The sequence below is a fragment of the Lissotriton vulgaris genome, chromosome 9, assembly GCF_964263255.1.
Source record: "Lissotriton vulgaris chromosome 9, aLisVul1.2, whole genome shotgun sequence".
Lineage (NCBI taxonomy): Eukaryota > Metazoa > Chordata > Amphibia > Caudata > Salamandridae > Lissotriton > Lissotriton vulgaris.
In genome coordinates this window covers 766,134,200-766,160,383 of record NC_141697.1, presented here as the reverse complement: position 1 = coordinate 766,160,383, position 26,184 = coordinate 766,134,200, and the positions used below count along the sequence as shown (strand labels likewise).

General features: G+C 47.8%; 1 protein-coding gene across 1 annotated transcript in view; it reads left to right on the top strand.

The window, feature by feature from the left end:
- The window catches only part of SF3B2 (splicing factor 3b subunit 2), a 461,083-nt gene that overhangs the window by 40,830 nt on the left and 394,069 nt on the right, over positions 1-26,184 (top strand). The window contains exon 2 of the mRNA XM_086938496.1: positions 4,623-4,669. Within this exon, the coding sequence (XP_086794622.1) occupies positions 4,623-4,669 (47 nt within the window). The remainder of the gene's footprint in view (positions 1-4,622; positions 4,670-26,184) is intronic.

Below are 26,184 nucleotides of genomic sequence, written 5' to 3'. Positions count from 1 at the left end.
TCACTGCCATTAGGAAAAGCCGCTGGGGAGGATACCATCCTTTTGGAAGTTTATAGAGCCTGCTTGGACGAGTTAACACCCTTTCTTCTAGAAGTAATCACTTATACTGGCAGAACAGGGTCCGCTCCCCACTCCTGGAACAAAGCGAAAATTGTTTTTTTTCACAAAAAGGGTAAACCTAAAGAGGAGATGGGTTCATATAGACCTATCTCCTTGATTAATGCCGATGCAAAGATTTTTGCGAGAAGACTTGCACCACTAATGCCCAAAATTGTAAGCACGCAACAACACGGGTTTGTAATGGGAGGGACACATCAGCCCATGTCAACACGGCAATAACAGCCTTTGACATAGCAGAGGTAGAGTCTACTCCCCTTGCTATGATAATGCTTGATGCCAAAAAGGCATTTGATCGGGTGGGGTGGGACTATCTATGGCACATAATGGGATCTATGGGGTTTGGTGGAAATTTTTTAAATGGGATTCGGGCACTATGACAACCCATCTGCATACACTAGTTATGGTGGTCTCACGTCAAATTATTTTTCAATCAGGAGGGGCACACGTCAAGGGTGTCCCCTATCACCTTTATTATTTGCCCTTTCACTGGAATCGTTTTTAAAAGCTCTGGATAATCAGCCAGGAATAATACCCTTTAAAACCAGTTGGCAAAGTTTAAAAATTACCGCATATGCGGATGACATCGCTATTTATTCGACCGAAGCAACTGACTCATTAAGAGCTATCAATTTAGAAGCATCCAAATTTGGCATTGTATCCGGCTACAAATTAAATGCTCATAAAACTCAAATAATAGCTAATTTTGTTCCCCCTCAACCAATGCCTGAAATCTGCAAGACTGCGACCTATCTTGGAGTAAAAATCACCTCAAACATTAAAGAACTCAATACTATCAATTATAATAATCTAATGAAAACTACCATCTCAAACTTAAAAAAATGGCATTGACTTCCATTAAATCTAATTGGAAGAATAAATTTGATAAAAATGAAAATTATGCCTAAATACTTATATTTATTTAGATCAATCCCTTTAGCACAGAATAGGCTTTTTTTAAACAATTAGATAGGGTCTTCTGTAACTTTATTTGGGGATATAAGAAGGCTAGGAGGTCGCTAAAGATGTTAAAAAATGAAATAGAATCTGGCGGTCTTAATTTTCCCGACATGAAATTATATTTTTGGGCCTCTTTTGTAAGACGTATAAGATCGTTACTAGTCACAGAGGACTTACTTTTCTATCATCACCTATTATTAAAGGGAGATTCCAAACAATTTTTACTTCGTATTACAGATCCCAACTACTATAAAAGAGTTAAATTTAAGACCGCACGGGATATAGTAAAAATATGGAAGGACATACTTATCTACTGTAAAACCACCATATTTCATTCCCAATTAACTTTATGGGACAACCCTGGACTCCCTAGCATTTTTAGCGATGGGGAATCTCGAAGGTGGCAACTGAAAGGAATCACGGTACTGGGTGACTTATATAATTCACAAGGCATAATGGATTTTCGCACCTTAAAACAGCTACATGGATTGTCCGATACGTACAAGTTTAAATACATGCAAATATACGACTTCCTTGTGCGGAAGAATAGAATACTTTGTCCAGCGGGGGTATTTGGGACATCTTAAATTCTAAGAAAGAGAAATCAATAATTAGCTCGGCATACAAATTCTTTATAGGTTTAAGAACTAACGATAACGAAATATTAGCTAATAAATGGAATTTAAAATTGGGAATTAATATATCAGGAAAACAATTAAGCAAATCTTACACTAATATTCATCATCATGTAAGATCGTCCAGCTTACGATTACAGCAATATAGAACTATATACATGTTATACTATACCCCAGAAAATTTTTCTAAATGGACCTCAAATAACATCATGGGAGAGAAAACCAAATGCCCGAAATGTGACGAATACGCGGCAGATCTCGTTCACATGCTGTTTTCATGTCCAAAACTTGGGAAATTTTGGGAAGAAGTGGGGAAAATTTTAGCTGTAAAAAATATTTTCAGTTCACCAATAACAGCCCCTATGGTAATATTAGGTCCACATCTGACAAATCAATCACACCTCGTACTGCTATCGATTCTATTTTCCTGTGCCAAATTAACTTTAGCTAGGGCCTGGATCAATCCTGACCCACCCAACGCTCTGGAATGGTGGTATTTGGTCAATGAAATCAAAACTATGGAATATACGTTAGCAGAACCTAGGGGTGTCAGATCGCTGCAGAAATATGAGAGAATTTGGGGGAACTTAGAAATGAATTGACATTTACATCTGACTCTTTTTTTTCTATTTTTTTCCTTTTATTTATTTCTTTTTTTTCTGATTTCTTTTTTTTAGCTCAGTAATGTTATTTTATAACGTGAAATACGATTATTTTATTGTTTCTGTTTGATTATGCATTTACTTGATGAGCTTGATGAACATACATAATATTTAAATGCTTTGTAATTGTGTACCAGGTGAAAATAAAATAAAAATATTTAAAAAAATAAAAATAAAAATACAAGTGACTAGTAATATGTGTAGCTAAAATAACTGGTTCCTTATTTCCCGAAGTTGCAGGCATAGGATAATCGGTGACTATCGCCAGCATTGGCAGTACTGTTTAGGACATAGAAATTAAGAAAAGTTATTAGAATTTCAAAAGTGCATATGCAGTTAACTACATATTGAAGCCACAATTCTCTTTAATCTGGCATGCTCGAAACAATATAGCTGTTGAATATTTTGCTAATGTTATTTTCCACTTTCTGCAAAGGAGTTGTTCAAGGGCATTTTGATTTATTCATATTTCTTTCATATTTCGCGATAGAAGAGTTGATGGTGGACAACTCTGAAACCTAGTGTCTACCTCAGGTGGCCTCTTTTAATAGGCTACGACAGAGCAGCCTGCACCTGGAAGGCACCAATTGCAGCTTTTGAAAACTTCGAGAGCATGCAAATGGGAATCCCACATTTGCTTGTTTACTCTTGTCCTTAGTAAGTGCAGGATATTAAAATGAAAATTAGCCTTACTTAGCGTGCAATGTGAACAAGCATTGCCTAAGCACCTAGGTTCTGCTTGCATTTTCGGGTATAAGCTATACCTATTAGGTCTGTCAGGGCTTGTTTAAGAAAGTAAGCTTTGCCAATTTTTGCGTCTTGTTTGCTCTTTCTTGGGCGATGTGTTCATCAAAACTGGTATTTGTTTGGATGGTTAGTTTGTCCCATTTCTGTACTATTTTTTCAGGCGGTCTTTTTGCTAGATTGAAAATGTGAAATGCCATTTAGTTTGTAATTAAAAGCAGTTGTATTCTTTAATTTGATTTACTTTGCCAACAAGACATTTAAATTATTAATTTATGGCTTTCTTGTTTAGGAAAGTGCATGTTGTTTGGATGCCTTGCACTCACTTGCACATTGAAGTACATTTATTTGACTTTGCTGTCATTATTACATGCTTTGATGTAAAGGCATCCACACACATTGGCTTTTTAAACAATTTTATTGGAAGTATTGAACCTTTGTTTGAAAAGTATCTACATTGAATTTAACCATCTTCCACTCAAGCATCATCTTATTACTGTGACTGCTTTGATTGTATAGCTTAACTCTTGCACAGTCTTTAGTAAAGGGGCCCTGTATAATTAAATAAGGGAAAAAACAATATTTATTTTGTGAAGTAAAAATAATCAGATGAACACAACTTAAATGTTGTGAGGTGAAAAATACCAACCCAGATGTTTTACAGTTGTGCATTCTTGACACATTGAGTATGTTGTATTTCAAAATCTATAAGCCGGTTTAAATGAGGAGAGGCAGATATTACCAGTATTGGCATTTTGCAGTCCTTTCCTTATTCAAGTATTCAGTTCTTCAAACAAACCAATTGATGACCAACATCTCTTACATGCAGAGTGTCTTCCCTGTCCTCTTGATCGTGCTATTCATCCTCCCCTACCACCATTTTGTCTAACCTGTAGTCCAACCACTTTTTCTTACCTAGCGTGGCCTGTACATGTCAAAGTATGAGTCGAAAAACACCTTCACAAAAAGGACTACAAACCTTTACATATAGTGCTAACTTAAGTGATTAGTAGAAACAATTTGCAGACAAAATGGTTAAAATACTGTCTTTTTCTATTGGTAGCTGTTTACCACTAATAATGTTACATTAATAGACGTTAGCCGATAAATCAAACATACTGTTATCTACACCTAGGCTTTTGAAGATGATGTTTTCTTACTTAATTCCAAGAGCAACTTTTGAAAAGTTTGAATACTCACTTTCAGGTGCCAGACGTTACAGAATCTCAATATATTACTTTCAATGGCATGTACCTAATCTTGTCTACATGCAGCAACTCTGGTTTTGATCAGATCATAGTTTAACAAAACACATCTTTTGTTTTGACATGAATGCTGAGCCCAATGATATTCCTCACGTGCTGCTGGTTCAAATACTGACCCCCCCCCCCCCCCAGGTCACAGAGGCAGATCTATGATGTAGCCTATTTATGTTTCATAGCTCTCTTTACCCAGTTATTCATACTACCCCTTGCTTACTTGACATTCCCCTTTTTTGTTGCAGGAACCAGAGACGAGCTGATTGAGAGGCTCCGAAGCTACACGTTGCAGGTATGTTTCATAACCCTGCAAACTTGAAATTCACCTTTTGAATGAGTTGGATGCATGTTGATGATTCTTGTGTCGATGTGTGGACATTCTCTGCGTCTCAATTATAACTAAAAGAAGTGTTTATGTCTGAAAGACATGCACCAGCCATGTTTATTACTTAAAAAAAACTTACTGCTTCTTTAACACTGTCTGTTGAATATCTAGAGAGCACTGTGGGTGGGAGAAACGCAGAGTATTCACTGTGACCAGAAAGAATTGTGCAGTATTATGAAGTAATAAATGCACTAGGGTTACCCAATGTTGCCCCAGGAAATTAGGTTAAATACAATAATATGTTCCAGAAGGAATTTATTTGTATATACTTACAATTATGTTGGTATAAGAATCTGACTGATGTTGAACTAAACAAAGAGAAATAATGAAGCGTACCATCCGCAAATCTAAAAAAAGACAACATTTTAATCCAAAATAATCACGCATTACATTAAATGCTCTATACATAGGTCTTCAACTGTTAACACATTTTTATCGTTTTTGGAAAGGATTAGTCATTTCAAACCTTTTGTTCACTGCAATAAATTATCGGACGACTAATTAATTGATCTGTCGGAGGATTGTGTAGTTTATCTCAGTTTATTCCTTTTTGGTCCGGACGATGGTCCTGTTGCATTAGGAGACTGAAACCTCAACATTGATCCTCTCTAACATCAATCAATCCACCTCCATTTACCTACCAATAAGGATTGAACTTTCTATGGAAGAATTGCTTGACATGTTAAGAGGATACACCGCTCCCCATTGGCGTTTAGTGATACGTAAATTGACTCACCTGTTCAATGTGGTCCTGTATGAGTTTGGAAAACATTGTACTATGGATCCTACTGGATCAATTGTTAGAGCAAACTGAGATGTGCCACTTAAGGGCAGATCTATATCCATGTCTTCAGTTTGTAGGCAAACGTGAAGTTCGTAACCAGGCTGTTGGAAGAAAGAAACTCAAAGGGGCCATGGAAGGCACCCTAAAGCCAGTAAACGTCGAAGAGCTAAAAGAGTAGCTGTCTTAGAAATCCGGAGTACCTGGCTAAGTTGATCATTCCACCGAGAATTAACCCCTTTCTTTTGGAAGAAATCCAAAGCGGGCACCTAGAACTGAGATCACACTGTTCTCTGTCAAGGTGAGATCCTTGAAGTTGACATAGAGAGCTCATTTGGCGCAGAACAAAGTGAAGCATTATACTCCCAGCACTTCTTGGACGATCAGATATTGGACCTTTCCAAAGCTTTAGATGTCAAAGCAATTTAAACTATCTTAAATGACTTTCAGGGTGTATTGCTTCATCTGTAGTCTCAAAGTACTCTCTGGTGTATTCACAATCAAAATCTAAGATTCCTACATTCGTTATTTGTAGGAAAGCTCCCCTTTTGGACATGGCCACCTCTGCTTTTTGCCTTGTATTCAATGCATTTTTGACAAAGTGCACTGGGTTCCTGCTTTCCAGGTCCCTTGTGCCAGTTCTTTCCCTAAAACTACAGTTGTTCCTCCAATTGGCATTACCTTTGGCGCCCCTGTAAGTCCCTAGTAAATGTTATCCGAGGTACTTTGGCATGGGTACTAAAGAGTCCCTGAGGGCTGCAGCATGTATTGTGCCACCCTAAGGGACTCCTCCCCTATCTCATGCAGACTGCCTTTGCAGGCTGCGTGTCTTGGTGCAAAGAAAAGTGAAAACACGACATAGCACTGGGTGCTATGCCTGTAGACACTGCCTGCAGTATAGGTAAGACACCGCTACATGAGGCCTTACAGCCCTTAGGCAGGGTGCATTATAATGCGCTTGAACATATCTGCGGGAGCAGATATGCCCCATGGATGTCTACGTTAATTATATGTGACCAGGGAAGCCATTTTAAGTGCATGTGCAGGACACTGGTAAAAAAACAAGTTCCTCAGCTCCGTGATGGCTTCACTGAAAGCAATGATGTTTGGAATCAAACATCTTGTATTAATAAACCCACATTGATTCCATTGATGGATTTATTAATACGTGCTCCCAGAGGGCACCTTAGAGGTGCCACCTGAAAACTTACCAACTACTGTTGTGCTGGCTGACTGGTTCTGACTAGCCTGCCACTACAGATGAGTTTCCAACTCCCATGGGCGAGAGCCCCCGCTCTGAGGAGGTTGGGAGCAAAGCCAGCCCCGGCATAGGGTGTTTGACACCCTCAAGTAGAATGACCCGTAAATTAGTTGTCAGTTGTGTTCACCCTCAGGCTAGTTTCACCACTTAGGCGGGCTACTTGATGTCGATACGAAAATTAAAAGTCTGCCATCTTAGTGATGGCAGAATTAGGGACTCTGGGGCAGGTTTATGCCCATTTCCCACTGGAAGTGGTCATATAGGGGGCATAGTGACCCATGGGGAGTAGCCCATTGGCTACTACCTTACACTCTCCTAATGCTCTATTTTTTAGGGAAGCCCCCGGCACCAGGAAATCCGATCCTGCCGACCTGAAAGAAGGACACTGTAGAGCCACACAAGCAAGCACAGAGGACCATTACTGACTTTGCGCTAACCCTGCCAGCCTGTCGACTAACCCCGACAGTTGCGCCAAAGACGAGTCGTCCTGCATATGCTGTCACAAAAAGCTTGGGAGAACTGCCAGCTTTTTACCCAAGACCCAGTAACACCTGTGGAGTAGTGGAGATGCTCTACTGTGTCCTGCAGGCCCCCTAGAAGAACTGCAAGGACTCCAGAATGTGCCTCCTAGCCCAAGTCGAAATGGGCCAATACTGCTAGCATGGTCCCCAGACCCTCCAGTGAGTTTGCCAACAGTGGACTCTCCGACTCAGCCTCTTTGTGCCGGCCCCCTCACCGCAAGTGTCTCTGCCCCTGAAAATCTGACGCCTAAGGGCACACTTGCTCCTGGCAGCCCCTGCCTTAGGAGAAGGGACCCAGAGGTGTCCTTGCGTACCTGAGCATCGTGGTCCCCCACCTCCTTGTTTGTTCAGCCAGGCTGGTCCCCCAGTTCCAGTTTACCGCCTCTTTGTGGTCTGACCAATCCCCATAGACTTACTCGGGGCACCGACAATGAAAATCACCTCTCTACCCACCCACCCCAGTGCTGCCCTAGGTGTCCTTTGGTGCTGCCTTGGACCCTATCCCTTACTCATTTTCAGTTCAGAAGATTGGTCCTGTAAGTCGCTGTAAAGTACTTGTATGCAGTACATGTATGCAGTACATGTTTTTCCTCTATAGGATAACATTACCTCTCTAGAAATTATACTATCTCCTCCAAAAACTGTAAATATTTAGAACTCGAAATGCAATTACCTGATTTTGATGATCTTGGTGCCTACAGTTATATAAAGATCTGTGTTATTTTTATAAATTGGTGTGGATTTCCTTATTGAATCATATGTATCATTTATTGGCTGTGTGCATGAAAGAGATGTAACACTCCTGTCTGATCAACCCAAGGCTACTCGACCACACTACCCCCTAAAAAAGCACTTTGGAATTGTTAGAGCAATCCCCTGTCCACTTATAAGGGATACCTGGACTCTTTGCATAGTATACCTCGTTTTGCTATAGTATATAAAGAGCCAGTTTCTTACATTATTATACTGTGTTCAGCAGCCTGAAATTCTTCTATAATTAGTGCTAAATATTGACTCATTTGAAACCGCTAACTCCCTATTTGTCTCTCTTTTAGGTCTCAATTAAAGCATTGCGTTAGCAATGCTTGTTTTGTCGAGATATCTAGTAAGCGATCCGAAAAGTCTGCCAAGGGCGGATTAGCCACAGTTAATGTGAGAAAGGCGCGTGCACAAACCAGCCACGTCATAAACCACCATTTGTCTGTGCCTCTTCACACTTCGATTCAGAAAAGGGGGTGGTGATGAACAGAGTGTCTGAATTAAGCAGACCACTCTTACCCAGTCCAAAGATCAGGGCTTGATCCATCACCGTTATTTATCTCACTGCACCATCCCAGCTCAGAACCTGGCTATATGCAAATCAGTCTGTCCCTGGCCCAGTGCATCATGGGAACAGGGCAGACTAAACTACCAAGCCAATTCTTCACCAGAAAGGAGACAAGCTACCGGGGACCGGTTTCTGGCTTTTCAGCCGTCTTCGGCCCGGCTTGCTTGAATCCTGATGGAGCAGTGAGAAAGGGACTCATGTCTGAGTATACCCTGCCACACCTATAGTGGCCAAAAACGATTCAGAAAAGGGGGTGGTGATGAACAGTGTGTCTGAATTAAGCAGACCACTCTTACCCAGTCCAAAGATCAGGGCTTGATCCATCACCGTTATTTATCTCACTGCACCATCCCAGCACAGAACCTGGCTATATGCAAATCAGTCTGTCCCTGGCCCAGTGCATCATGGGAACAGGGCAGACTAAACTACCAAGCCAATTCTTCACCAGAAAGGAGACAAGCTACGGGGACCGGTTTCTGGCATTTCAGCCGACGACGGCTGAAATGCCAGAAACCGGTCCCCGGAAGCATGTTTCCTTCCCAGTATAAGAATTGGCTTGGTAGTTTGGTTTGCCCTGTTCCCATCATGCACTGGGACAGGAACAGACTAATTTGCATGTAGCCAGGTTCTGAGCTGGGATGGTGCAGTGAGCTAAAATACGGTGATGGATCAAGCCCTGATCTTTGGACTGGGTAAGAGTGGTCTGCTTAATTCAGACACTCTGTTCATCACCACCCCCTTTTCTGAATCATTTTGTCCACCATAAGCGTGGAAGGGTATACTCAGATGTGAGTCCCTTGCTCATTGCACCATCAGGAATCAAGCATGCCGGGCCGACGACGGCTGAAATGCCAGAAACCGGTCCCCGGAAGCTTGTTTCCTTCCCAGTATAAGAATTGGCTTGGTAGTTTGGTTTGCCCTGTTCCCATCATGCACTGGGACAGGAACAGACTAATTTGCATGTAGCCAGGTTCTGAGCTGGGATGGTGCAGTGAGCTAAAAAACGGTGATGGTCAAGCCCTGATCTTTGGACTGGGTAAGAGTGGTCTGCTTAATTCAGACACTCTGTTCATCACCACCCCCTTTTCTGAATCATCTTCACACTTCGAGGGCTGCCACTCCCCCGCATCTGTCTTCAAAGGAATGCGCTCCGCACTCCTGCCTCCCCCACAGCAATGCCGAGAGCTTGCTTGTCTGCCCCCATACTCCCCATCTTCGTTTCTTTTTTCCCTTATTTTAACATTTAGCACTTGCCCCTGCTTCGTGTTCCTTGTTTTTCCCGTGGCAAGCACAAGCAGCCCCAACAGCGCGTTCGAATGCTCCACACTTGGCTCCCACCACACACCCGCATTGCACCACCCCCGCAGCTTCATGGGGGCTTTTGGGGTGTTACGGCACCGCAGGGCATCAAAGTCCATGGCCCACTATATCACCACTCTGCAGTTTGCAGCCGGGAATCGGCTCCACCTCCTCACCTCTCCGCACCGGATGTCTGCAGCTTAGCGCCAGCAGCCTTGCCTCTCGGGCCGTAGCTTAACTCCCAGCCATTGTAGATGGGGCCCCAGTCCTGCCACAATGATGTTCGCAGTGGTGCCTTCTCCTTCAGGCACAGCAGGGCACTCAGGAAGCACGGAAAGGGACTCTGCGGACACACAGCAGGGCTCATTGTAGAATAATCACCGGATAAACTGGGCAAAGAGCATAGCTCACTTAGAGCACTCCCGCCATGATGGCTGCTCAAGCCGCGACCCCCAACCTCCCTCATATTAAATTGTATTCATGTGTAGTGTTATTTAACCTACAGGATTTGGGGATTATGCACTATGGTTTTCCTTTATATGATGGTATTGTATTCATGTGTACTGTTCTTTGATACACAGGATTGGGTTATTATGTGCTACTGTTTTCCTATGTGATGTTTTTCCTTACAAGGTTTTTCCCCAAAATCTGATTTAACGCCCCGGCGGCCGGATGAGCTGAGGGCTCAGTCAGTTTTCAGGACTCTGTTGGTTTCGGGGATGTTGTTAATCTCCTGAGTTTTATTTTTGACATTTTGCTACGATGGAGGTGCTCCAATTCACGATTTCTTTTCATTAATTCATCCTGTACCACAAGAGAGAAAAATGTAAGCGAAGCACTATGTAATGTGAAGAAGGGGACAACTTAATCACAAATGTCACTCTGGAAGCCTTGCTTCGCACGTCCCCCATTACCACCTCTGGGGACACTGATTTACACATACCAGCTTTCCCACCTCAGGAAACAAGCTCAGCGCACATTCAACTCATAAAGCACTGTCTGACACGTACCCCTACCACCACCTCTGACTCTACCAATCTACCGCCATCACTCTACCGCCCTCACTCTACCAATCTACCGCCCTCAATCTACCACTCTACTGCCCTCACTCTACCTCCCTCACTCTACCACTCTACTGCCCTCACTCTACCGCCCTCACTCTACCACTCTACCGCCCTCACTCTACCACTCTCACTCTACCGCCCTCACTCTACCACTCTACCGCCCTCACTCTACCACTCTACCGCCCTCACTCTACCACTCTACCGCCCTCACTCTACCGCCCTCACTCTACCACCCTCACTCTACCACTCTCACTCTACCACCCTCACTCTACCACCCTCACTCTCCCTTCCTCACTCTCCCTCCCTCACTCTCCCTTCCTCACTCTCCCTCCCTCACTCTACCTCCCTCACTCTACCTCCCTCACTCTACCTCCCTCACTCTACCTCCCTCACTCTACCTCCCTCACTCTACCTCCCTCACTCTACCTCCCTCACTCTACCTCCCTCACTCTACCTCCCTCACTCTACCACCCTGACTCTACCACTCTACTGCCCTCACTCTACCGCCCTCACTCTACCACTCTACTGCCCTCACTCTACCGCCCTCACTCTACCACTCTACCGCCCTCACTCTACCGCCCTCACTCGACCTCTCTACCGCCCTCACTCGACCTCTCTACCGCCCTCACTCGACCTCTCTACCGCCCTCACTCGACCTCTCTACCGCCCTCACTCGACCTCTCTACCGCCCTCACTCTACCACTCTACCGCCCTCAATCTACCACTCTACCGCCCTCACTCTACCTCTCTACCGCCCTCACTCTACCACCCTCATTCTACCACTCTACCGCCCTCACTATACCGCCCTCACTCTACCGCTCTACCGCCCTCACTCTACCGCCCTTGCTCTACCACTCTACCGCCCTTGCTCTACCACTCTACCGACCTCACTCTACCACCCTCCCTCTACCGCCCTCACTCTACCACTCTACTGCCCTCACTCTACCACTCTACCGCCCTCACTGTACCGCCCTCACTGTACCACTCTACCGCCCTCACTCTACCGCCCTCACTCTACCGCCCTCACTCTACCGCCCTCACTCTACCGCCCTCACTCTACCACTCTACCACCCTCACTCTACCACTCTACCACCCTCACTCTACCACTCTACCACCCTCACTCTACCACTCTACTGCCCTCAGTCTTTGGAGTCGCATTGTATAGTGCCTCCTCCTTTAGTTGGTAATGTTCAGGGGCATCAGCTTCTTTGTTGGATTGTTGTCCGCCCCCCCCCCCCCCCACACAAACCAAAATCTAGTTAAAATTTGTACCGAGCTAGCTCAATGGTAGGCACCTAATTACACGTAACACCAGGCCTCCCCGACTCCCATTTCTGTTGTCCCCGACTCCCATTTCTGTTGTCAGAGAACAATCTTCATGAATCAGTGATCCTGCCTCATCATATTTGAAGAACTTTAACATCTGTTCTCACTTCGATGCCTTCTGTTGTGTCCACTGCCCCATCGCATGGCTCGTCTCCAGTGCCCTTTTCTACGAGAATGATAGGTCAGCAATGGAAAGGCTGCCCTTCCAATACTGCCCCCAGTGCCACTCGTAAGTTCACCAGGACCTACCACCATCAAGTCTGCAATCTCTCTCTCTCCAGGAGTACGATGAAACCCCATGCCAGGACTGCATCTCCTTATGGTCGAAGAAGAATGATTCAAGCGAATGTGGATCTTCAAATAATTCTGAGGATAGACTGAGATGACTCCCCAAACATCTGCAGGAAACATGACGTTAAATAGGAGGAATATGTCAGCCCTCCTGAGACCCAGCTGGTGCAATCCTCTAAATCTGAGGGGGAGCAGCTTCAAGATCCTGAGATGCAACAACCTGAAATACTTTGCCCTCGAGTGTGGTCTCTCACAGCTGCCTAGTGACCCTAGTGGACAGGCAGGGCACCGCCCCTCTGGGAGTCACACGTCAAGCTCAGAGATTCGGCAACAGCTTACCGGTCCATCACTGGCTTCTGGCCATAGTCTGCACCGACAGAAGCTTTCGGATCCAACACTGCTCCCGTTGGAGGCTGCAAGGGCCACGCATACGATGCGACCTTCCTCAGAGCTGACTGGTGTCTTGACTCCCACATTGAAGTGGACACTGCAACTGACCTCAGTGCCTATACCCGTGTCAACATCAAAGCTAACCGCTGCACTGAGGCACCAATGTCAAAGACACATAGATGCCTAAAGCGCTATCCACTACTTGCTCCGACAACTCTGAGCAGTCTGTTCTCCAGCGACTGCAGGAGAATTTGATGCCTGCCAAAAGTGGCTGTTCATCCATCCATACACCGGCAAAATTTCTCTCAAGCTGCTACCTGAGGCACAGGAGACAATGCCAAGTGAGAGGAAGTTGTCTTTTGAAGAGCAATGTGCCCTGGAGCCCACACTTACTCCATGAAGCAAAAGACATAGGTACTCGGGCACTTGCCACCGCCTCCTCATCTTCCCTCACTGCCACTATCATAAGTACCATCTTCTCAAGCTTCGCTGCGGGGGCACAACACTCCTCTTATTCTGAGGGTAGCCCAGTGTATCCAGAGGAACCCTACGATACTCTTATGATTCTGAACCCAGGGACAACTAGGATGTTGATTTTCCCCCCTCCCCCGCGCGATACAGACCCTGACCTCAACCCAGCGAAACCTTCCCCATGAGATGACACTACCATGTACCATACGGTTATCGAAAGGGTGGACACTTTTCATTAAGTGGATATCCTAGGAAGACAACATCTTCCCGGTTGAAATGTTTTCAAAGACTCCACGCACCAGTTCCTCCCAGTGCTGAAAGGTACGCTCACGATAGCACCCGAAACCTTTAGAGGGCTGGTCATGGCTTGAGTCATCACACAGAGTCAACAACAAGTCCAAACCCTCACCTAATGATCCACCTGCATTTGCAACCATGTTCCGCTGGACTCCCTCATGGTCCACATGGTGTGAAATGCACCAATGTACAAGGTACAGGTGACTCCCCACCTCCTGACAAGGACAGATAAAAGATCTCTGCATCAGGCAAGAGGGTGTCAGCACAAGTACCACACAATGGTGCTTTGCCAACTCTGTTGGTGTACTCTCCTGGTATGACCGGGCACACTGGGATGAAATGGAGGCACTCCTCCAGCACCACCCTGAGTAATATAGAAAACTAGGGCAAGAACTGGATACTGAAGCAATATCATTTCAAATACAACTATCCACTGTGCTCTTGAGGGGGCCGACACTGCTGTCAGGTGGGTTTATACTAGCATCTGGGTTAGTCATCACACCTGGCTTTGTGTCTCTGGCTTTAAGCCAGAAGTACAATAACATGTACTGAACCTGGCATTCAGGTAGACCATATGTTTGAAAAGCTTGAAAAAAGTACATGGATATGCCAAGGCTATGGGTGCAATTCAATCAGCCATTCCTCGGGGGTCCTTTTGCAGGTCACAGTACAGGGGAGATAGTAAGACCACTTCCCCAGACGCTGGCGTCCTACCTGAGGTAGCAACAACAACTCTGCAGCAGTCAAACAGAGTGGTGTTATAGAGGAGGTTCCAGAGACAACAACTCTAGAGGGAGGTCCAAAAAAGGGTCAGCTAAAGGAGGTAACTCCTCAAAGCAGGGACTCCCTTCCCCCTTTCCCCTCCCACTCGATCACACTACACCTATCTGAGGAAGCCTACAGGGGTTTCTAAAGTGTTGCGTAGATAGCACCTTCAAACAATGGGACGCTCTATCATACAACACGGTTACTGCCTGGAGCTCACTGCTACCCCACCAATCATCTCACCCCATACACACCCCCTCCCTGCAGAACACCAGCGCCTCCTTCAGGAAGAGGTACTGGATCTTATCCTCAGTGGGACAATAGAACTAGTACCGATGTAAAACCTTGACAGGGGTGTTCAATTCTGGTACTTTCTCATCCCCAATAATAACAGGTCTCTAAGGCCAATAATCGCCCTAAGGCCCCACAACAGGTAGGTCCTCTCAGAACATTTCCACATGGTCACTCTGGAGCATGGAAACTTCATGATGACTCTCGATCTTAAGGACGCCACCTTTTACATACCCATTCATCCTTTCCATCGTCACTACTTATGCCTCGAGGTAATTGGTCCACTTTACCAATTCAAAGTTTTGCCATTTGGGGTCACCATTTCCCCCAGAGTGTTCACAGAAAGCATCTCCATGGTAGCTGCCCATCTCAGAAGAATTGGCATTCACATATTTCCTTACTTAGGCGATTGGCTGATCAAGAGTGCAAGTGAACAGCAGTGCCTCACTCACACCCAGACCACCACAATCTGGCCTTCACCATAAATACCGTCCAGTCCAATCTTTAGCCCCTTAAGATTCAGCTCTTTCTGGGGGCCATGCACAGTATAGTCACAGGGCAAGGCTTACCCCAGTCAGGCAAGAATGCAAGCATTTGCGTAGTTGCTGCCTCTTTTCCAGCCAAATCGTCAGTTGACAGTCAGAACAGTTATGCACCTTCTTGGAATAATGGCCTCATGCAAATCTATAGCCCTAATCCACACCAGGCTTCAAATGCATTCACTCCAACAATGTCTGTCAAAATATTGGTCACAAGTGGAGGGTCGTTGGGAGGATCTAGTGTTGATACGGACTTGATGAAAAGCAGCGAGACTCCCAAGACTTTCGTTGCCGCTTGGTGCAAACCACCTCTAATTCACTCTAAGATTAGTGATCAAAATAACGAGGCAGGCGCTGGAAGTTGGAAGGCGAAGAACAAGTTTATTGCTCTAGAGGAGAGTACATCACTTTGGACACCGGGGCTATCGTCAGGAGGTGCTCTAACTGCATCTCTGTGGCATGGCCTTTTATACTATTTTCTGTCTGTTTATTACATGGTAAAACATTCCTGACATCACTTTATTGCATATTCAAAGGAGGTTATGAAAGGGGGCTTGTCTGTGCATGGAGGATGTAAGGACAAGTGGGTTTGGCGCGGGAAGTGACTCCGGGGCACTGTCATGCTGACATGGTTTTATGACCCCAGTATGTGTGCTCGGGCTTAATCCGAGCGCAGGGGATGATGGCGGGGTCAGGGTGACACACAGGTGACCAGCAGTGTATGAAATGGCCGTGATGTCCAAAATGGTTGCTGCTTACGCGCACGCAAAGGCCTATGTTACACAAGATGGCGCCGGCAATGTTCATATTTATCGTCTTATATTCAACATTCGCCCCTTTGAACATATAGGGGCCAGGTTGTCAGTTTGCGTCAATGTCCATAATGTCCTGTACCTCTCTGTCATACATTGCTTTCATGTTTTCGCATCGAGTGTCCAAAGTCTTCGAGCGTAGAGAATGCAAACAAAGAGAACACAGGGGCGGCATACAAAGTATCCCCAGACAACAGCTACATATTACTAAGATCGGAACCAAGAGGACCATCCATATCTTCCAACCCCATTCCTCTAATATGCCCCAAAACCAATTTCCCAGTGCACAAGTCTCTGGTTCTTGGTGGATCTCCGATGCCAGCATGTGCAGATGTTCAATTGCCTTGTAGACTGATGGCGAGCTGTCAGGGACGAAAGTGCAGCAGCTGGCACCGATGATGCGGCATGCTCCTCCACGGTCTGCTAGTACCACGTCTAGAACAAGACGGTTCTACAAAGCTACCAAGCGGACTGCCTGAAGTTCGGCTGTGTTGTTGGTGAGGATGCCAGCTCTGACGTTCAAGGCTGTTTCTACTGCTAGCGATAGGTGTCGGATGGCTCGGCTGTTTGCCATTGGGCCCCATAGCGGGACGAGTCCTTTTGCTGCATAAAGGAACTGTGATGCGGCGGAGTCTGCTTGTTCTGTGTCTTTGGACCGCCTTTCTCTGTGATGGATTGCAGATGCTGTGTAGGTTGGTGGCAGAACAAAGGCAATGTAGCAAGTGCCCCCCCCCCCCCTCAGCCTTTTGGGAGCCAGGTGTAGGCTTTGGTACCACAGATAAAGCACATCTTGGGTGATGCAACAAATGAAGGGGGGTCGGCAGTGTTCAGAGTCCTCGTTATCTGGCAAGAGCTGTGACCTACGATCTTAGTCCCGTGGCTTTTCTATGCAGACGAGGCCTGAGGCATTCACCACAGATAGGGCCACTGTTAGAGTTGTGGCAGTTCGTTACTTCAGATAGGAAAAGGTGGGTCTGGCTGGGTTGTGGTACACCTGCATTTCAATTCTTTCTTTGGCTGGGATGTTCATAGAAAAGGTTGCATTCGAAGTCAGAGGCCAGAAGGGAGCAGAGGTTCTCCCAGTCTTGTTCAACCAGAACTCATTGTAAAACTGTTTGATGGTCCCATCAAACGTGGCATTGTCTTTGTAGCTCTCTTGCAGGAGCATTAACCAGGCAAGGCAGGATCCATGAACAGAGAAGGGTGAAGGGATGTAAAGAATGGAATGTTCAGTGGCATGAGGTAGCAACCCACAGATCCAACAGTTGGTGGCATTTGCGGCAAGATTGTGTTGGTGCAACAATTGTACAAAAGAATTGTTCCAGAACTCTTTGCGCTGTTATCGGAGGCGCGGTGACCGTGACACCAGATAGTGTTCTTTCTTGGTGGTAGGTTGCATGGTGGGTGACATTGTCCTGTAAGCGGGAGCATTTTCTTCAAGGTACCAGATGGCAACAATCAGCAAGAGGCCAAGTCAAGTCAAGTCAAAATTTATATAGCGCACTACATACCCGGAGGGTCTCAAGGCGCTTGAGGAAGGGGGGGGGGAGTTTACTTATCGAATATCCAGGTTTTGAGCTGTTTTCTGAAGGCAAGGTGGTTTTGAGTGAGGCGGAGGTGGATGGGAAGGGAATTCCAGGTTTTGGCCGCTAAGTAGGAGAAGGATCTTCCCCCCCCCCCCCCAAGGTGGCTTTGAGGATGCGCAGGACGGCGGCGAGGGCTTGGTTGGACGAATGCAGCTGGCGGGTGGGGGTGTAAAAGGAAAGGCGCGTGTTGAGGCATTCCGGTCCTAGTTCGTAGAGTGCTTTGTGTGCGTGGGTGAGGAAGACGGAACGTTATCCTTTTGTTGACGGGAAGCCAGTGCAGGTCTTTCAGGTGACCGGAGATGTGGTCTTTGCGAGGGATGTCTAGTATGAGTCTGGCTGAAGCATTTTGGATGCGTTGGAGTTTTTTTGCAGTTTTGCGGTGATACCGGCGTAGAGGGTGTTTCCGTAGTCCAGACGGCTTCTAATCAGTGCGTGGGTGACCGCTTTTCTTGTTTCAGTGGGGATCCAGCCGAAAGTTTTTTTGAGCATACGTAGGATGTTGAAGCATGAAGATGAGACGGCGTTGACTTGTCTTGCCATCGAGAGTGAAGAGTCTAGGACAGAGGTATTCAAACTTTTCCAGGTTGAGCCCCCCCAGCTGAATTCCCCCAGATGTTGGGCGCCCCCACCACCCGACCGAAACCTCAGGAATCCGGCACACCACATGATCGACTGCAACGCGCACACCACGGGCCATATCCGGCAAACAATGCTCAACACAACAAGAGTGCCTAGCAAACTGCAGGCCTGTGAGTGGGTGTGGCGAAACGTCAGAGGCGTACCACACAGCTCAAAACACAATCCTCCAAGGCAAAGGAAGTCATCACAACCCTCCCCATCCATCATGTACACCTTGTCATCCACCAACTCCCCCACCATTCATTCCTTCCCTCCATCTGTGCCCCATCCACATCCAAACCCCTTCAACCACTTGCAAACTCATCCACCATCCATCCCTCCATCCACCAACTCACTCATCCGTCCCTCCATCCACCAACTCACCCATCCTTCCCTCCATCCACCCCTCACCCATCCATCCATCATCCATCCATCCCTTCACCCAATCCATCCCCTCACCAATCCATCCACTCTTCCACCCATCCATCCAACCACTCACCCCTTCACCCAAGCTTTCCTCCCACTCATCCATCCACTCCTCCATTCATTCATCCATCCACTCCTCCATTCATCCATTCATCCACTCCTCCATTCATCCATTCATCCACTCCTCCATTCATCCATCCACTCTTCCACCCATCCACGCACTCACTCATCCATCCAACCACCCACCCTCTCACCCATCCAGCCATCCCCCCACCCACTCATCCATCCACCCAGTCACTCATCCGTCCACCCACTCAACCCCCACTCATCCATCCACCCACCCATCCATCCCTCCCGCTCTCCACCCTCCCCCCACTCATGCATGCACTCTCTGACCCATCCATCTCCATGCTCCTCTCCTCACCCATCTATGCACACCTGCCCATCCACTCTGCCAATCATTCATCCATGTCCTCACTCATCCATCCATCCATCCTCCCCCTCTCTCTCCATTCCCCCCTCACCCAGCCACCCATCCCCCCACTCATCCATCCACTCATCCACTCATGAATCCATCCATTGACCTCTCACCCACCCCTTCACTCCTCCATCCATCCCCGTCCATCCACCCTCCTCAATCACCCATCCTTCCCCACATCCACCCCTTCACTCATCCATCCATTCACCCCTTCACCCATCAATACATCACTACATCCATCCATCACCTCTCATCCATCCACCCACCGACTCGTCCACCATCCACCCCTCCCCATCGATCCATCCACCATTTCACTGATCCATCCACCATTTCACTGATCCATCCATCCCTCCACCCATCCATCTACCCTTCCAACCATACACACATCCATCCACCCCTCCACTCATGCATGCATCCATCCTCTCTCCCACCATCCATCCACCCCTTCACCTATCCATCCATCCCCTCACTCATCCATCCACCCCCCACCCATACATCCACCATGTCACCCACACATCCCCCATTCCACCCATCACTCCACCCATACATCTATTCACCCACATGGCAACATAACGGACGTCTGGTGGCCGGCTCCACCCGACATCCTTCGCTCTCCCTCTAGCTGCCTCTGTCTCCCTCGCTCTCCTTGTGTCTCCCTCGCTATGCCTCCCTCACTCTCCCTCTGTCTCCCTCGCTCTCCCTCTGTCTCCCTCGCTCTCCCTCTGTCTCCCTCGCTCTCCCTCTGTCTCCCTCGCTCTCCCTCTGTCTCCCTCGCTCTCCCTCTGTCTCCCTCGCTCTCTCTCTCTCTCCCTCGCTCTCTCTCACTCTCTCCCTCGCTCTGCCTCCCTCGCTTTCCCTCTGTCTGCCTGTCTCCCTCCCTCGCTCTCCCTCTGTCTCCCTCGCTCTCCCTGTCTCCCTCGCTCTCCCTGTCTCCCTCGCTCTCCCTCTGTCTCCCTCGCTCTCTATCTCTGTCTCCCTCGCTTTCCCTCGCTCTCTCTCTCACTCTGCCTCCCTCGCTCTCCCTCTGTCTGCCTGTCTCCCTCCCTCGCTCTCTCTCTGTCTGCCTGTCTCCCTCCCTCGCTCTCCCTCTGTCTGCATGTCTCCCTCCCTCACTCTCCCTCGCTCTCCCTGTCTGCCTCAGTCTCCCCCGCTCTCCCTCGCGCTGCCTCCCTCGCTCTCGCTCTGTCAGCCTCTGTATCCCTCCCTCGCTCCCCCTCTGTCTGCCTGTCTCCCTCCCTCGCTCTCCCTCTGTCTGTCTGTCTCTGTCTCCTTCCTCCCTCCCTCTCCCTCTTCATCTCACCATGCCTGTGTGTGCCCGGGCTGACACAGCTTCTGGGCACACACACACACTCAGCCAGGCAGCCGCACCCGAGCACTTCACACCTCTTTAAGAGACCATTCGCATGCTCATGAGCTTTGTTCAGCTCTTAGGCCCCTGCAGCCCCACTCTGACGGAAATCGCCCGGCCTCACAGAGAGTCTCTGCATCGTGCTGCACAAAGGGAAGATCGGAGTGGAGCACGCGCCCCCCCCTGGGATGGTGCCGTGCCACCCCAGGGGGGGGCGCCCCACAGTTTGAAGAACCCTGGTCTAGGATGATGCCCAGGTTCCGTGCGTGATCCGTCGGTATGGGGGCTTTTCCTAGGGCCGTTGGCCACCAAGAGTCGTCCCAGGCGGAAGGGGATGCACCTAAGATGAGGACTTCCGTTTTGTCCGAGTTTAGTTTCAGACGGCTGTGCTTCATCCACTCGGCTACTTCTTTCATTCCTTCATGTAGGTTGGTTTTGGCGGTGATTGGGTCTTTGGTGAGTGAGAGGATCAGCTGGGTGTCATCAGCGTAGGAGATGATGTTGAGGTTGTGTTGACGTGCGATGGTTGCGAGGGGGCTCATGTAGACATTGAAGAGGGTGGGGCTGAGTGATGACCCTTGCGGGACGCCGCAGATGACTTCGGAGGCCTCTGATTTAAAAGGGGGGAGGCGGACTCTCTGAGTTCTTCCGGCGAGGAACGAGATGATCCAGTCCAATGCTTTTTCTTGAATTCCGATGTTTCTGAGGCGTTGTATCAGGGTGCTATGGCAGACTGTGTCGAAGGCTGCGGAGAGGTCAAGGCGGATGAGGGCTACTGTGTCTCCGTTGTCTAGTAGTGTGCGATTGTCGTCTGTTGCTGCGATAAGGGCGGTCTCGGTGCTGTGTTTGGCTCGGAAGCCAGACTGCGAGGAGTCAAGTGATTTGTTGGTTTCGAGGAAGGCGGCGAGTTGATTGTTGACGGCCTTCTCAATGACAGGCAGGTGAGAGATGCTGCCACAAGAGTTATCTTTGCACTGTGCAGTTTGGCAAGTTTGGAGTTGTCGAGGTGGTTCTTCGGTCGTCCGGGATCTTACATCACCTTCAAGAGACTCGACGAATGGCAGAACCACATACTTTCGTCTAGCGTATCTCTCAGTAGACTTGTAGTGTTAGCTACCGATCTGAGACTTTTGATTCAGTTAGTGGCCTGCTTGTCGGAGCACTCTCCTTTCGTCGATCTTACATTTTACCCCTCCTTGGAGGGTACCATGGGGTCAGGAAACTCTACCAATTCAAGTGTCTCTGTTTGTGGATAGCAACTCCAGGTGGGTCGGTCTTTGGTCAGGAGCTCTTCTTGGCTGTTCACTTCTCCGGGGGCCGTCAGTGTTGGAGGTCTCTTCTTACAATGGTGCGCATGCACCCAGTTCTACTTTCCTTCCACTCGAAGGGCAGTTCGGGTGCTAATCAGGACCTGCCAGGGGCCCGTCCACCTGGGTTCTAGACTCTTCCACCTCTGGAAATTTCGAGTCAGCACGAAGTCCCCAGGCTGGATATCATGTCCTGGGCCCCTGGACACGTCTGGAATGGCATGCAGCACCTGTTGGTGGATAAGAGTTAGTTCGTTTGTCAATTTGTACAAGTAATCAGACATTAGTATGTCCGGGACATCATGGATGGAAGTTGGCTTTGGTGCCGCCCAAATGTTCATAGGCCTGCCAAAGACCACTTCATAGGGGGTTAGTCTGTGTTTTGTTGGGGTAGTGCGCATTGATAGCAATGCCAGTGGGAGAGCGTCTGGCCATTTCAACCCAGTTGTGGCGACTATTTTTGCTAGCTTCAGTTTTAGTGTGGCGTTGTGTGTCTCTACCAGTCCCGCTGATTTGGGGTGGAAAACAGCGTGGAAACTTTGCTTTACCTCCAAACCCCTTCAATATGTTTTGTATAACTTCTGCTACGAAGTGGGGGCCATTGTCGCTCCATAAAATTCTACAAAGGCCATATCGGGGGAAGAATTCTTTTAGTAACACCTTCGCTGTGGCTAAGGCGGTGTTGTCACAGGTGGGGTAGGCCTCCACCCATTTACTAAAAGCGCACATGATCACCAGTACGTATTTAAGACCGCGGCACCTTTCTAGCTAGATGTAGTCCATTTGGAGGACTTCAAAGGGATGGTCGGGGACTCCAAACCCTCCCCGCGGTACTACGGTCCCTTTCCCTGGGTTGTGTTGCAGACATACTAGGCATTGTTGTACTAGGCATTTTGCTGATTCTGTTATCTTGCTGTTATGCCATACCCTGGTAATCATTTCGCCATGGGGGCAGATACTATGTGTGCGGGTAAATGTGCCATGGTCAATATAGGGATCAGATAGGCATTTGGCAGCAGCCATTTGTCCCCGTCTTTAGTTCTCCAGCATCCTTCCTCATCTTTCAGTCCCACCCGAGACCATTCAGGCAGTTCGTCCTGTGTGCCTGTTGTTTGTATGTCCCTTACAGTCGTTCTAGCATCAGTCCATTGTTCTGCTTGTGACCTGGTCTCGTACATCCTTGTTGTGGTCCTTTCCTGGGCAGTGGTTCGGGCAGTAATGTCAGCTAGTGCATTTCCCAGGCCAATGAGGCTGGTCACTTTCTTATGAGCCTGGCACTTAATTACTGCTAGCTGCTTGGGGAGGAGGACTGCTTCCGTTAATGCTGAGACTAGATCTCCATGTGGGATAGGTGTGCCGTGTGATGTCAGGAACCCTCTTTCCCTCCAAAGGAGCTCAAAATGATGAAGCACCCCAAAGGCATACTGGCTATCAGTGTGTATGTTGATTGTCGTGCCAGCCGCTAAAATACACACTGCTGTAAGGTCAATGAGCTCAGCTGCTGGGGCGGATCGCTGAGCAATGCGGGCTGTCTCTAGGATGGTTCGGGCTGTGGTTACGGCATATGCTGCTGAGGTGGTGCCATCGGGAAGTTTGAGGCACGAGCCGTCTACCCATAGTTCCCCGTCTGGTTCTGGGAAGGCAGTGTCTCGGAGACCTACTCTACTCTTTGTCTGTTCATCAGTGAGGGTTATGCAATCGTGTAGTGGAGTCACACCAGGGTCGGTCTCGGGTAGAGGTAACAATGTTGCAGGATTGAGAGTGGTGCATCGCTTCAGGGTGATGTGTGGTGCTAGGAAGGTTAACTCGTAGCCTGTCAGTCGTGCGCTAGTCAGGTGTTGGGTCTTGGTCTGGTTCAGTAGTGTGTCGACTGCATGGGGTACTAACACTGTGATGGGGTTGGAGAGCACTATTCCCTCACTCTGGCGTATGCATGCTGGCAGCGCTCTAGCTACTGGGTCGAGGGTGCTCGACAAAATCTATATGAGCGGGATCTTAGAGTGAATCCGAAGAGATAGCGACTGTCTTGGTGAATGGGTATGGAGAAAAAGGCATTCTTAATGTCGATAACGGTGAAAGTGGTAGCAGTTGAAGGAATCAGGGTTAGGATGGTGGTGATGTCAGAAACTACTGGATACTGTGGTACTACTATTTTGTTTACCTCCTGCAGGTCGATGATGAAGCGGTAGGCCTTTCCATCTCCCTCTCCCTGTCTCTTTATGATTGGTAGAATGGGGCTATTACAAACATTGCTTACTACCTCTTCCACCACTCCTGCCCCTACGAGTGACTGTATGATTTTGGTCAAGGCTTTCTCGCTCTCTGGCGATATCTTGTACTGGGGTATTTTCGGTAACGTTGCGTCTGGCTGTATAGTCACGTGCACTGGGTTGATCATCATTCGTCCTACATCAGAATCAGATCTAGACCACAAATGTGAGGGTAAAGTGTCTAGTAGGGACGTGTCTGCCTCGGAAATGGGGTACATGTGTTGGGATGGATTATCTCTTGAGTGTTGGTGATTGTCATATAAGATGACTCGTACTCCGTCCGGCGAACATCTGATAGTCGCACACAAGTGTTTCAGTAGATCAAGACCCATATTGGGGTCTGGGGTGTTGGAGGAGAGAAGGAACATCATGTCGATAGCATAGTTTTCAAGATTGAAGGTGATCGGTCGGGACAAAGAGTTGGTGGAGGGCGTACCGTCAAATCCTTTTGAGGTTATATATGAGCCAGACAAGGGTGCCTGTGGAATCAGTCGTTTGGATAGTGCACTACGTGTTGCTCCTGTGTCTACCGAAAATGGCGAGACTGTGCCCAGGACCTTTGCAGTGACATTAGGGCCATGCTGGTCCACATAGAGCTTGACTGGATCCCTCCCTTGCCCCTGGCTATCCTATGCAAAGTCATACATATTGTCATAATCTGTCTGTTGGCACTGGTTCTCTCTAGGGCGGTCAAATGCGTTCACTCTTCCTGGCCTTCCTTTGCTAGCTTCATTCGCATACCCTCTTCCATGCCCTCTTCCTCCCTGTTCATGTGGTATTTCTCTCATCCCTCTGCCTCTACCTGCTCCTAATAAGGCTGGGCACTGAGATTTCCAGTGTCCGTATTCCTTGCAGAATGCACATTGGTCTTGTCCTAAGTCCTGACGTCGTACATATGGTGTTACTGAGTCATTTCTAGAGGGCTGCACTCTAGGAACATTTTGTTGGTATCCTCCTTTATACGGTTCCCGTCCTATATTCACCCCTTGGAGTTGGGCTATCATTACTCTTTCCTTCAAATCTTTCCTTTTCTTTTCTGTGGCTCTGTCATTCTCGTTTTTCTGATGCTCATAATACTGGGCCATTTGGAGAATTGCCGCTGGCTTAGAGGCTGCCCAACTACTTTCGCTAGTCTGTAATTTCTGGGATATCTCCGGTAGTAATCCTTCGACGTAATTCTGCACGAATAAGTGGTGTCCCGTCGCAGTGGACATGCCCTGTCCACTGCAGTCGGAGAACACTGTTTCGAATCTCGAGAAATACTCGGAGACATCCTCCTGTGGTTTCTGGCGGCACGCTGTCACTATGGACCTGTCTATCTTTTTCTCTGGTATCAATGTTTTCACTTTCTGCACTATTTTATCGGGGAGGCCCAATATAGCTTTAACTGGTTTTTGGCCAGGATTCCGCTGCTTGTCTAATGTGTCGAGTTGTTCCCAGGTATGACCGAACAATTCTGTGTGGTTTATCTTTCTGATCTGCTTCCACACATCGGCTGGCAAACATAACCCGAAGAACAAGTCAATGTCGGCAAGTGTCATTATCGTCGACTCCAAAGCGGTACTTAGTTTGGTGTAAAAGGCAGTGGGATTCTTCCGTAAATCTGGAAGAGATTTACGGAATGTCAGGATGTCCTGCCTGTCCCATGGCAGATACACCCAATTATACACTACCCTTCCTTTAGCGTCCTTGTGATTTATGTCATCATGAGTCCCTTGTCCTCTAGGGGGGACCCAATATGGGGCAGCCTCTTTTATCGGCATCATGTTATCTAGCTTCTCTATTGGGGGAGTCGCTGGCTTCGATGCTCTGTCTGCATCTATCCGTCCTTGTTCTACGAGGTGGCGGAATACTTCTAACGTGGACAAGAAGAGTTCTTCTACCTCGCTGTAGTTCTCGTCTCCTATGTCGACTTTTCTATAAAGAGCCATTAGCCTCCCTGGTCCTACATCCT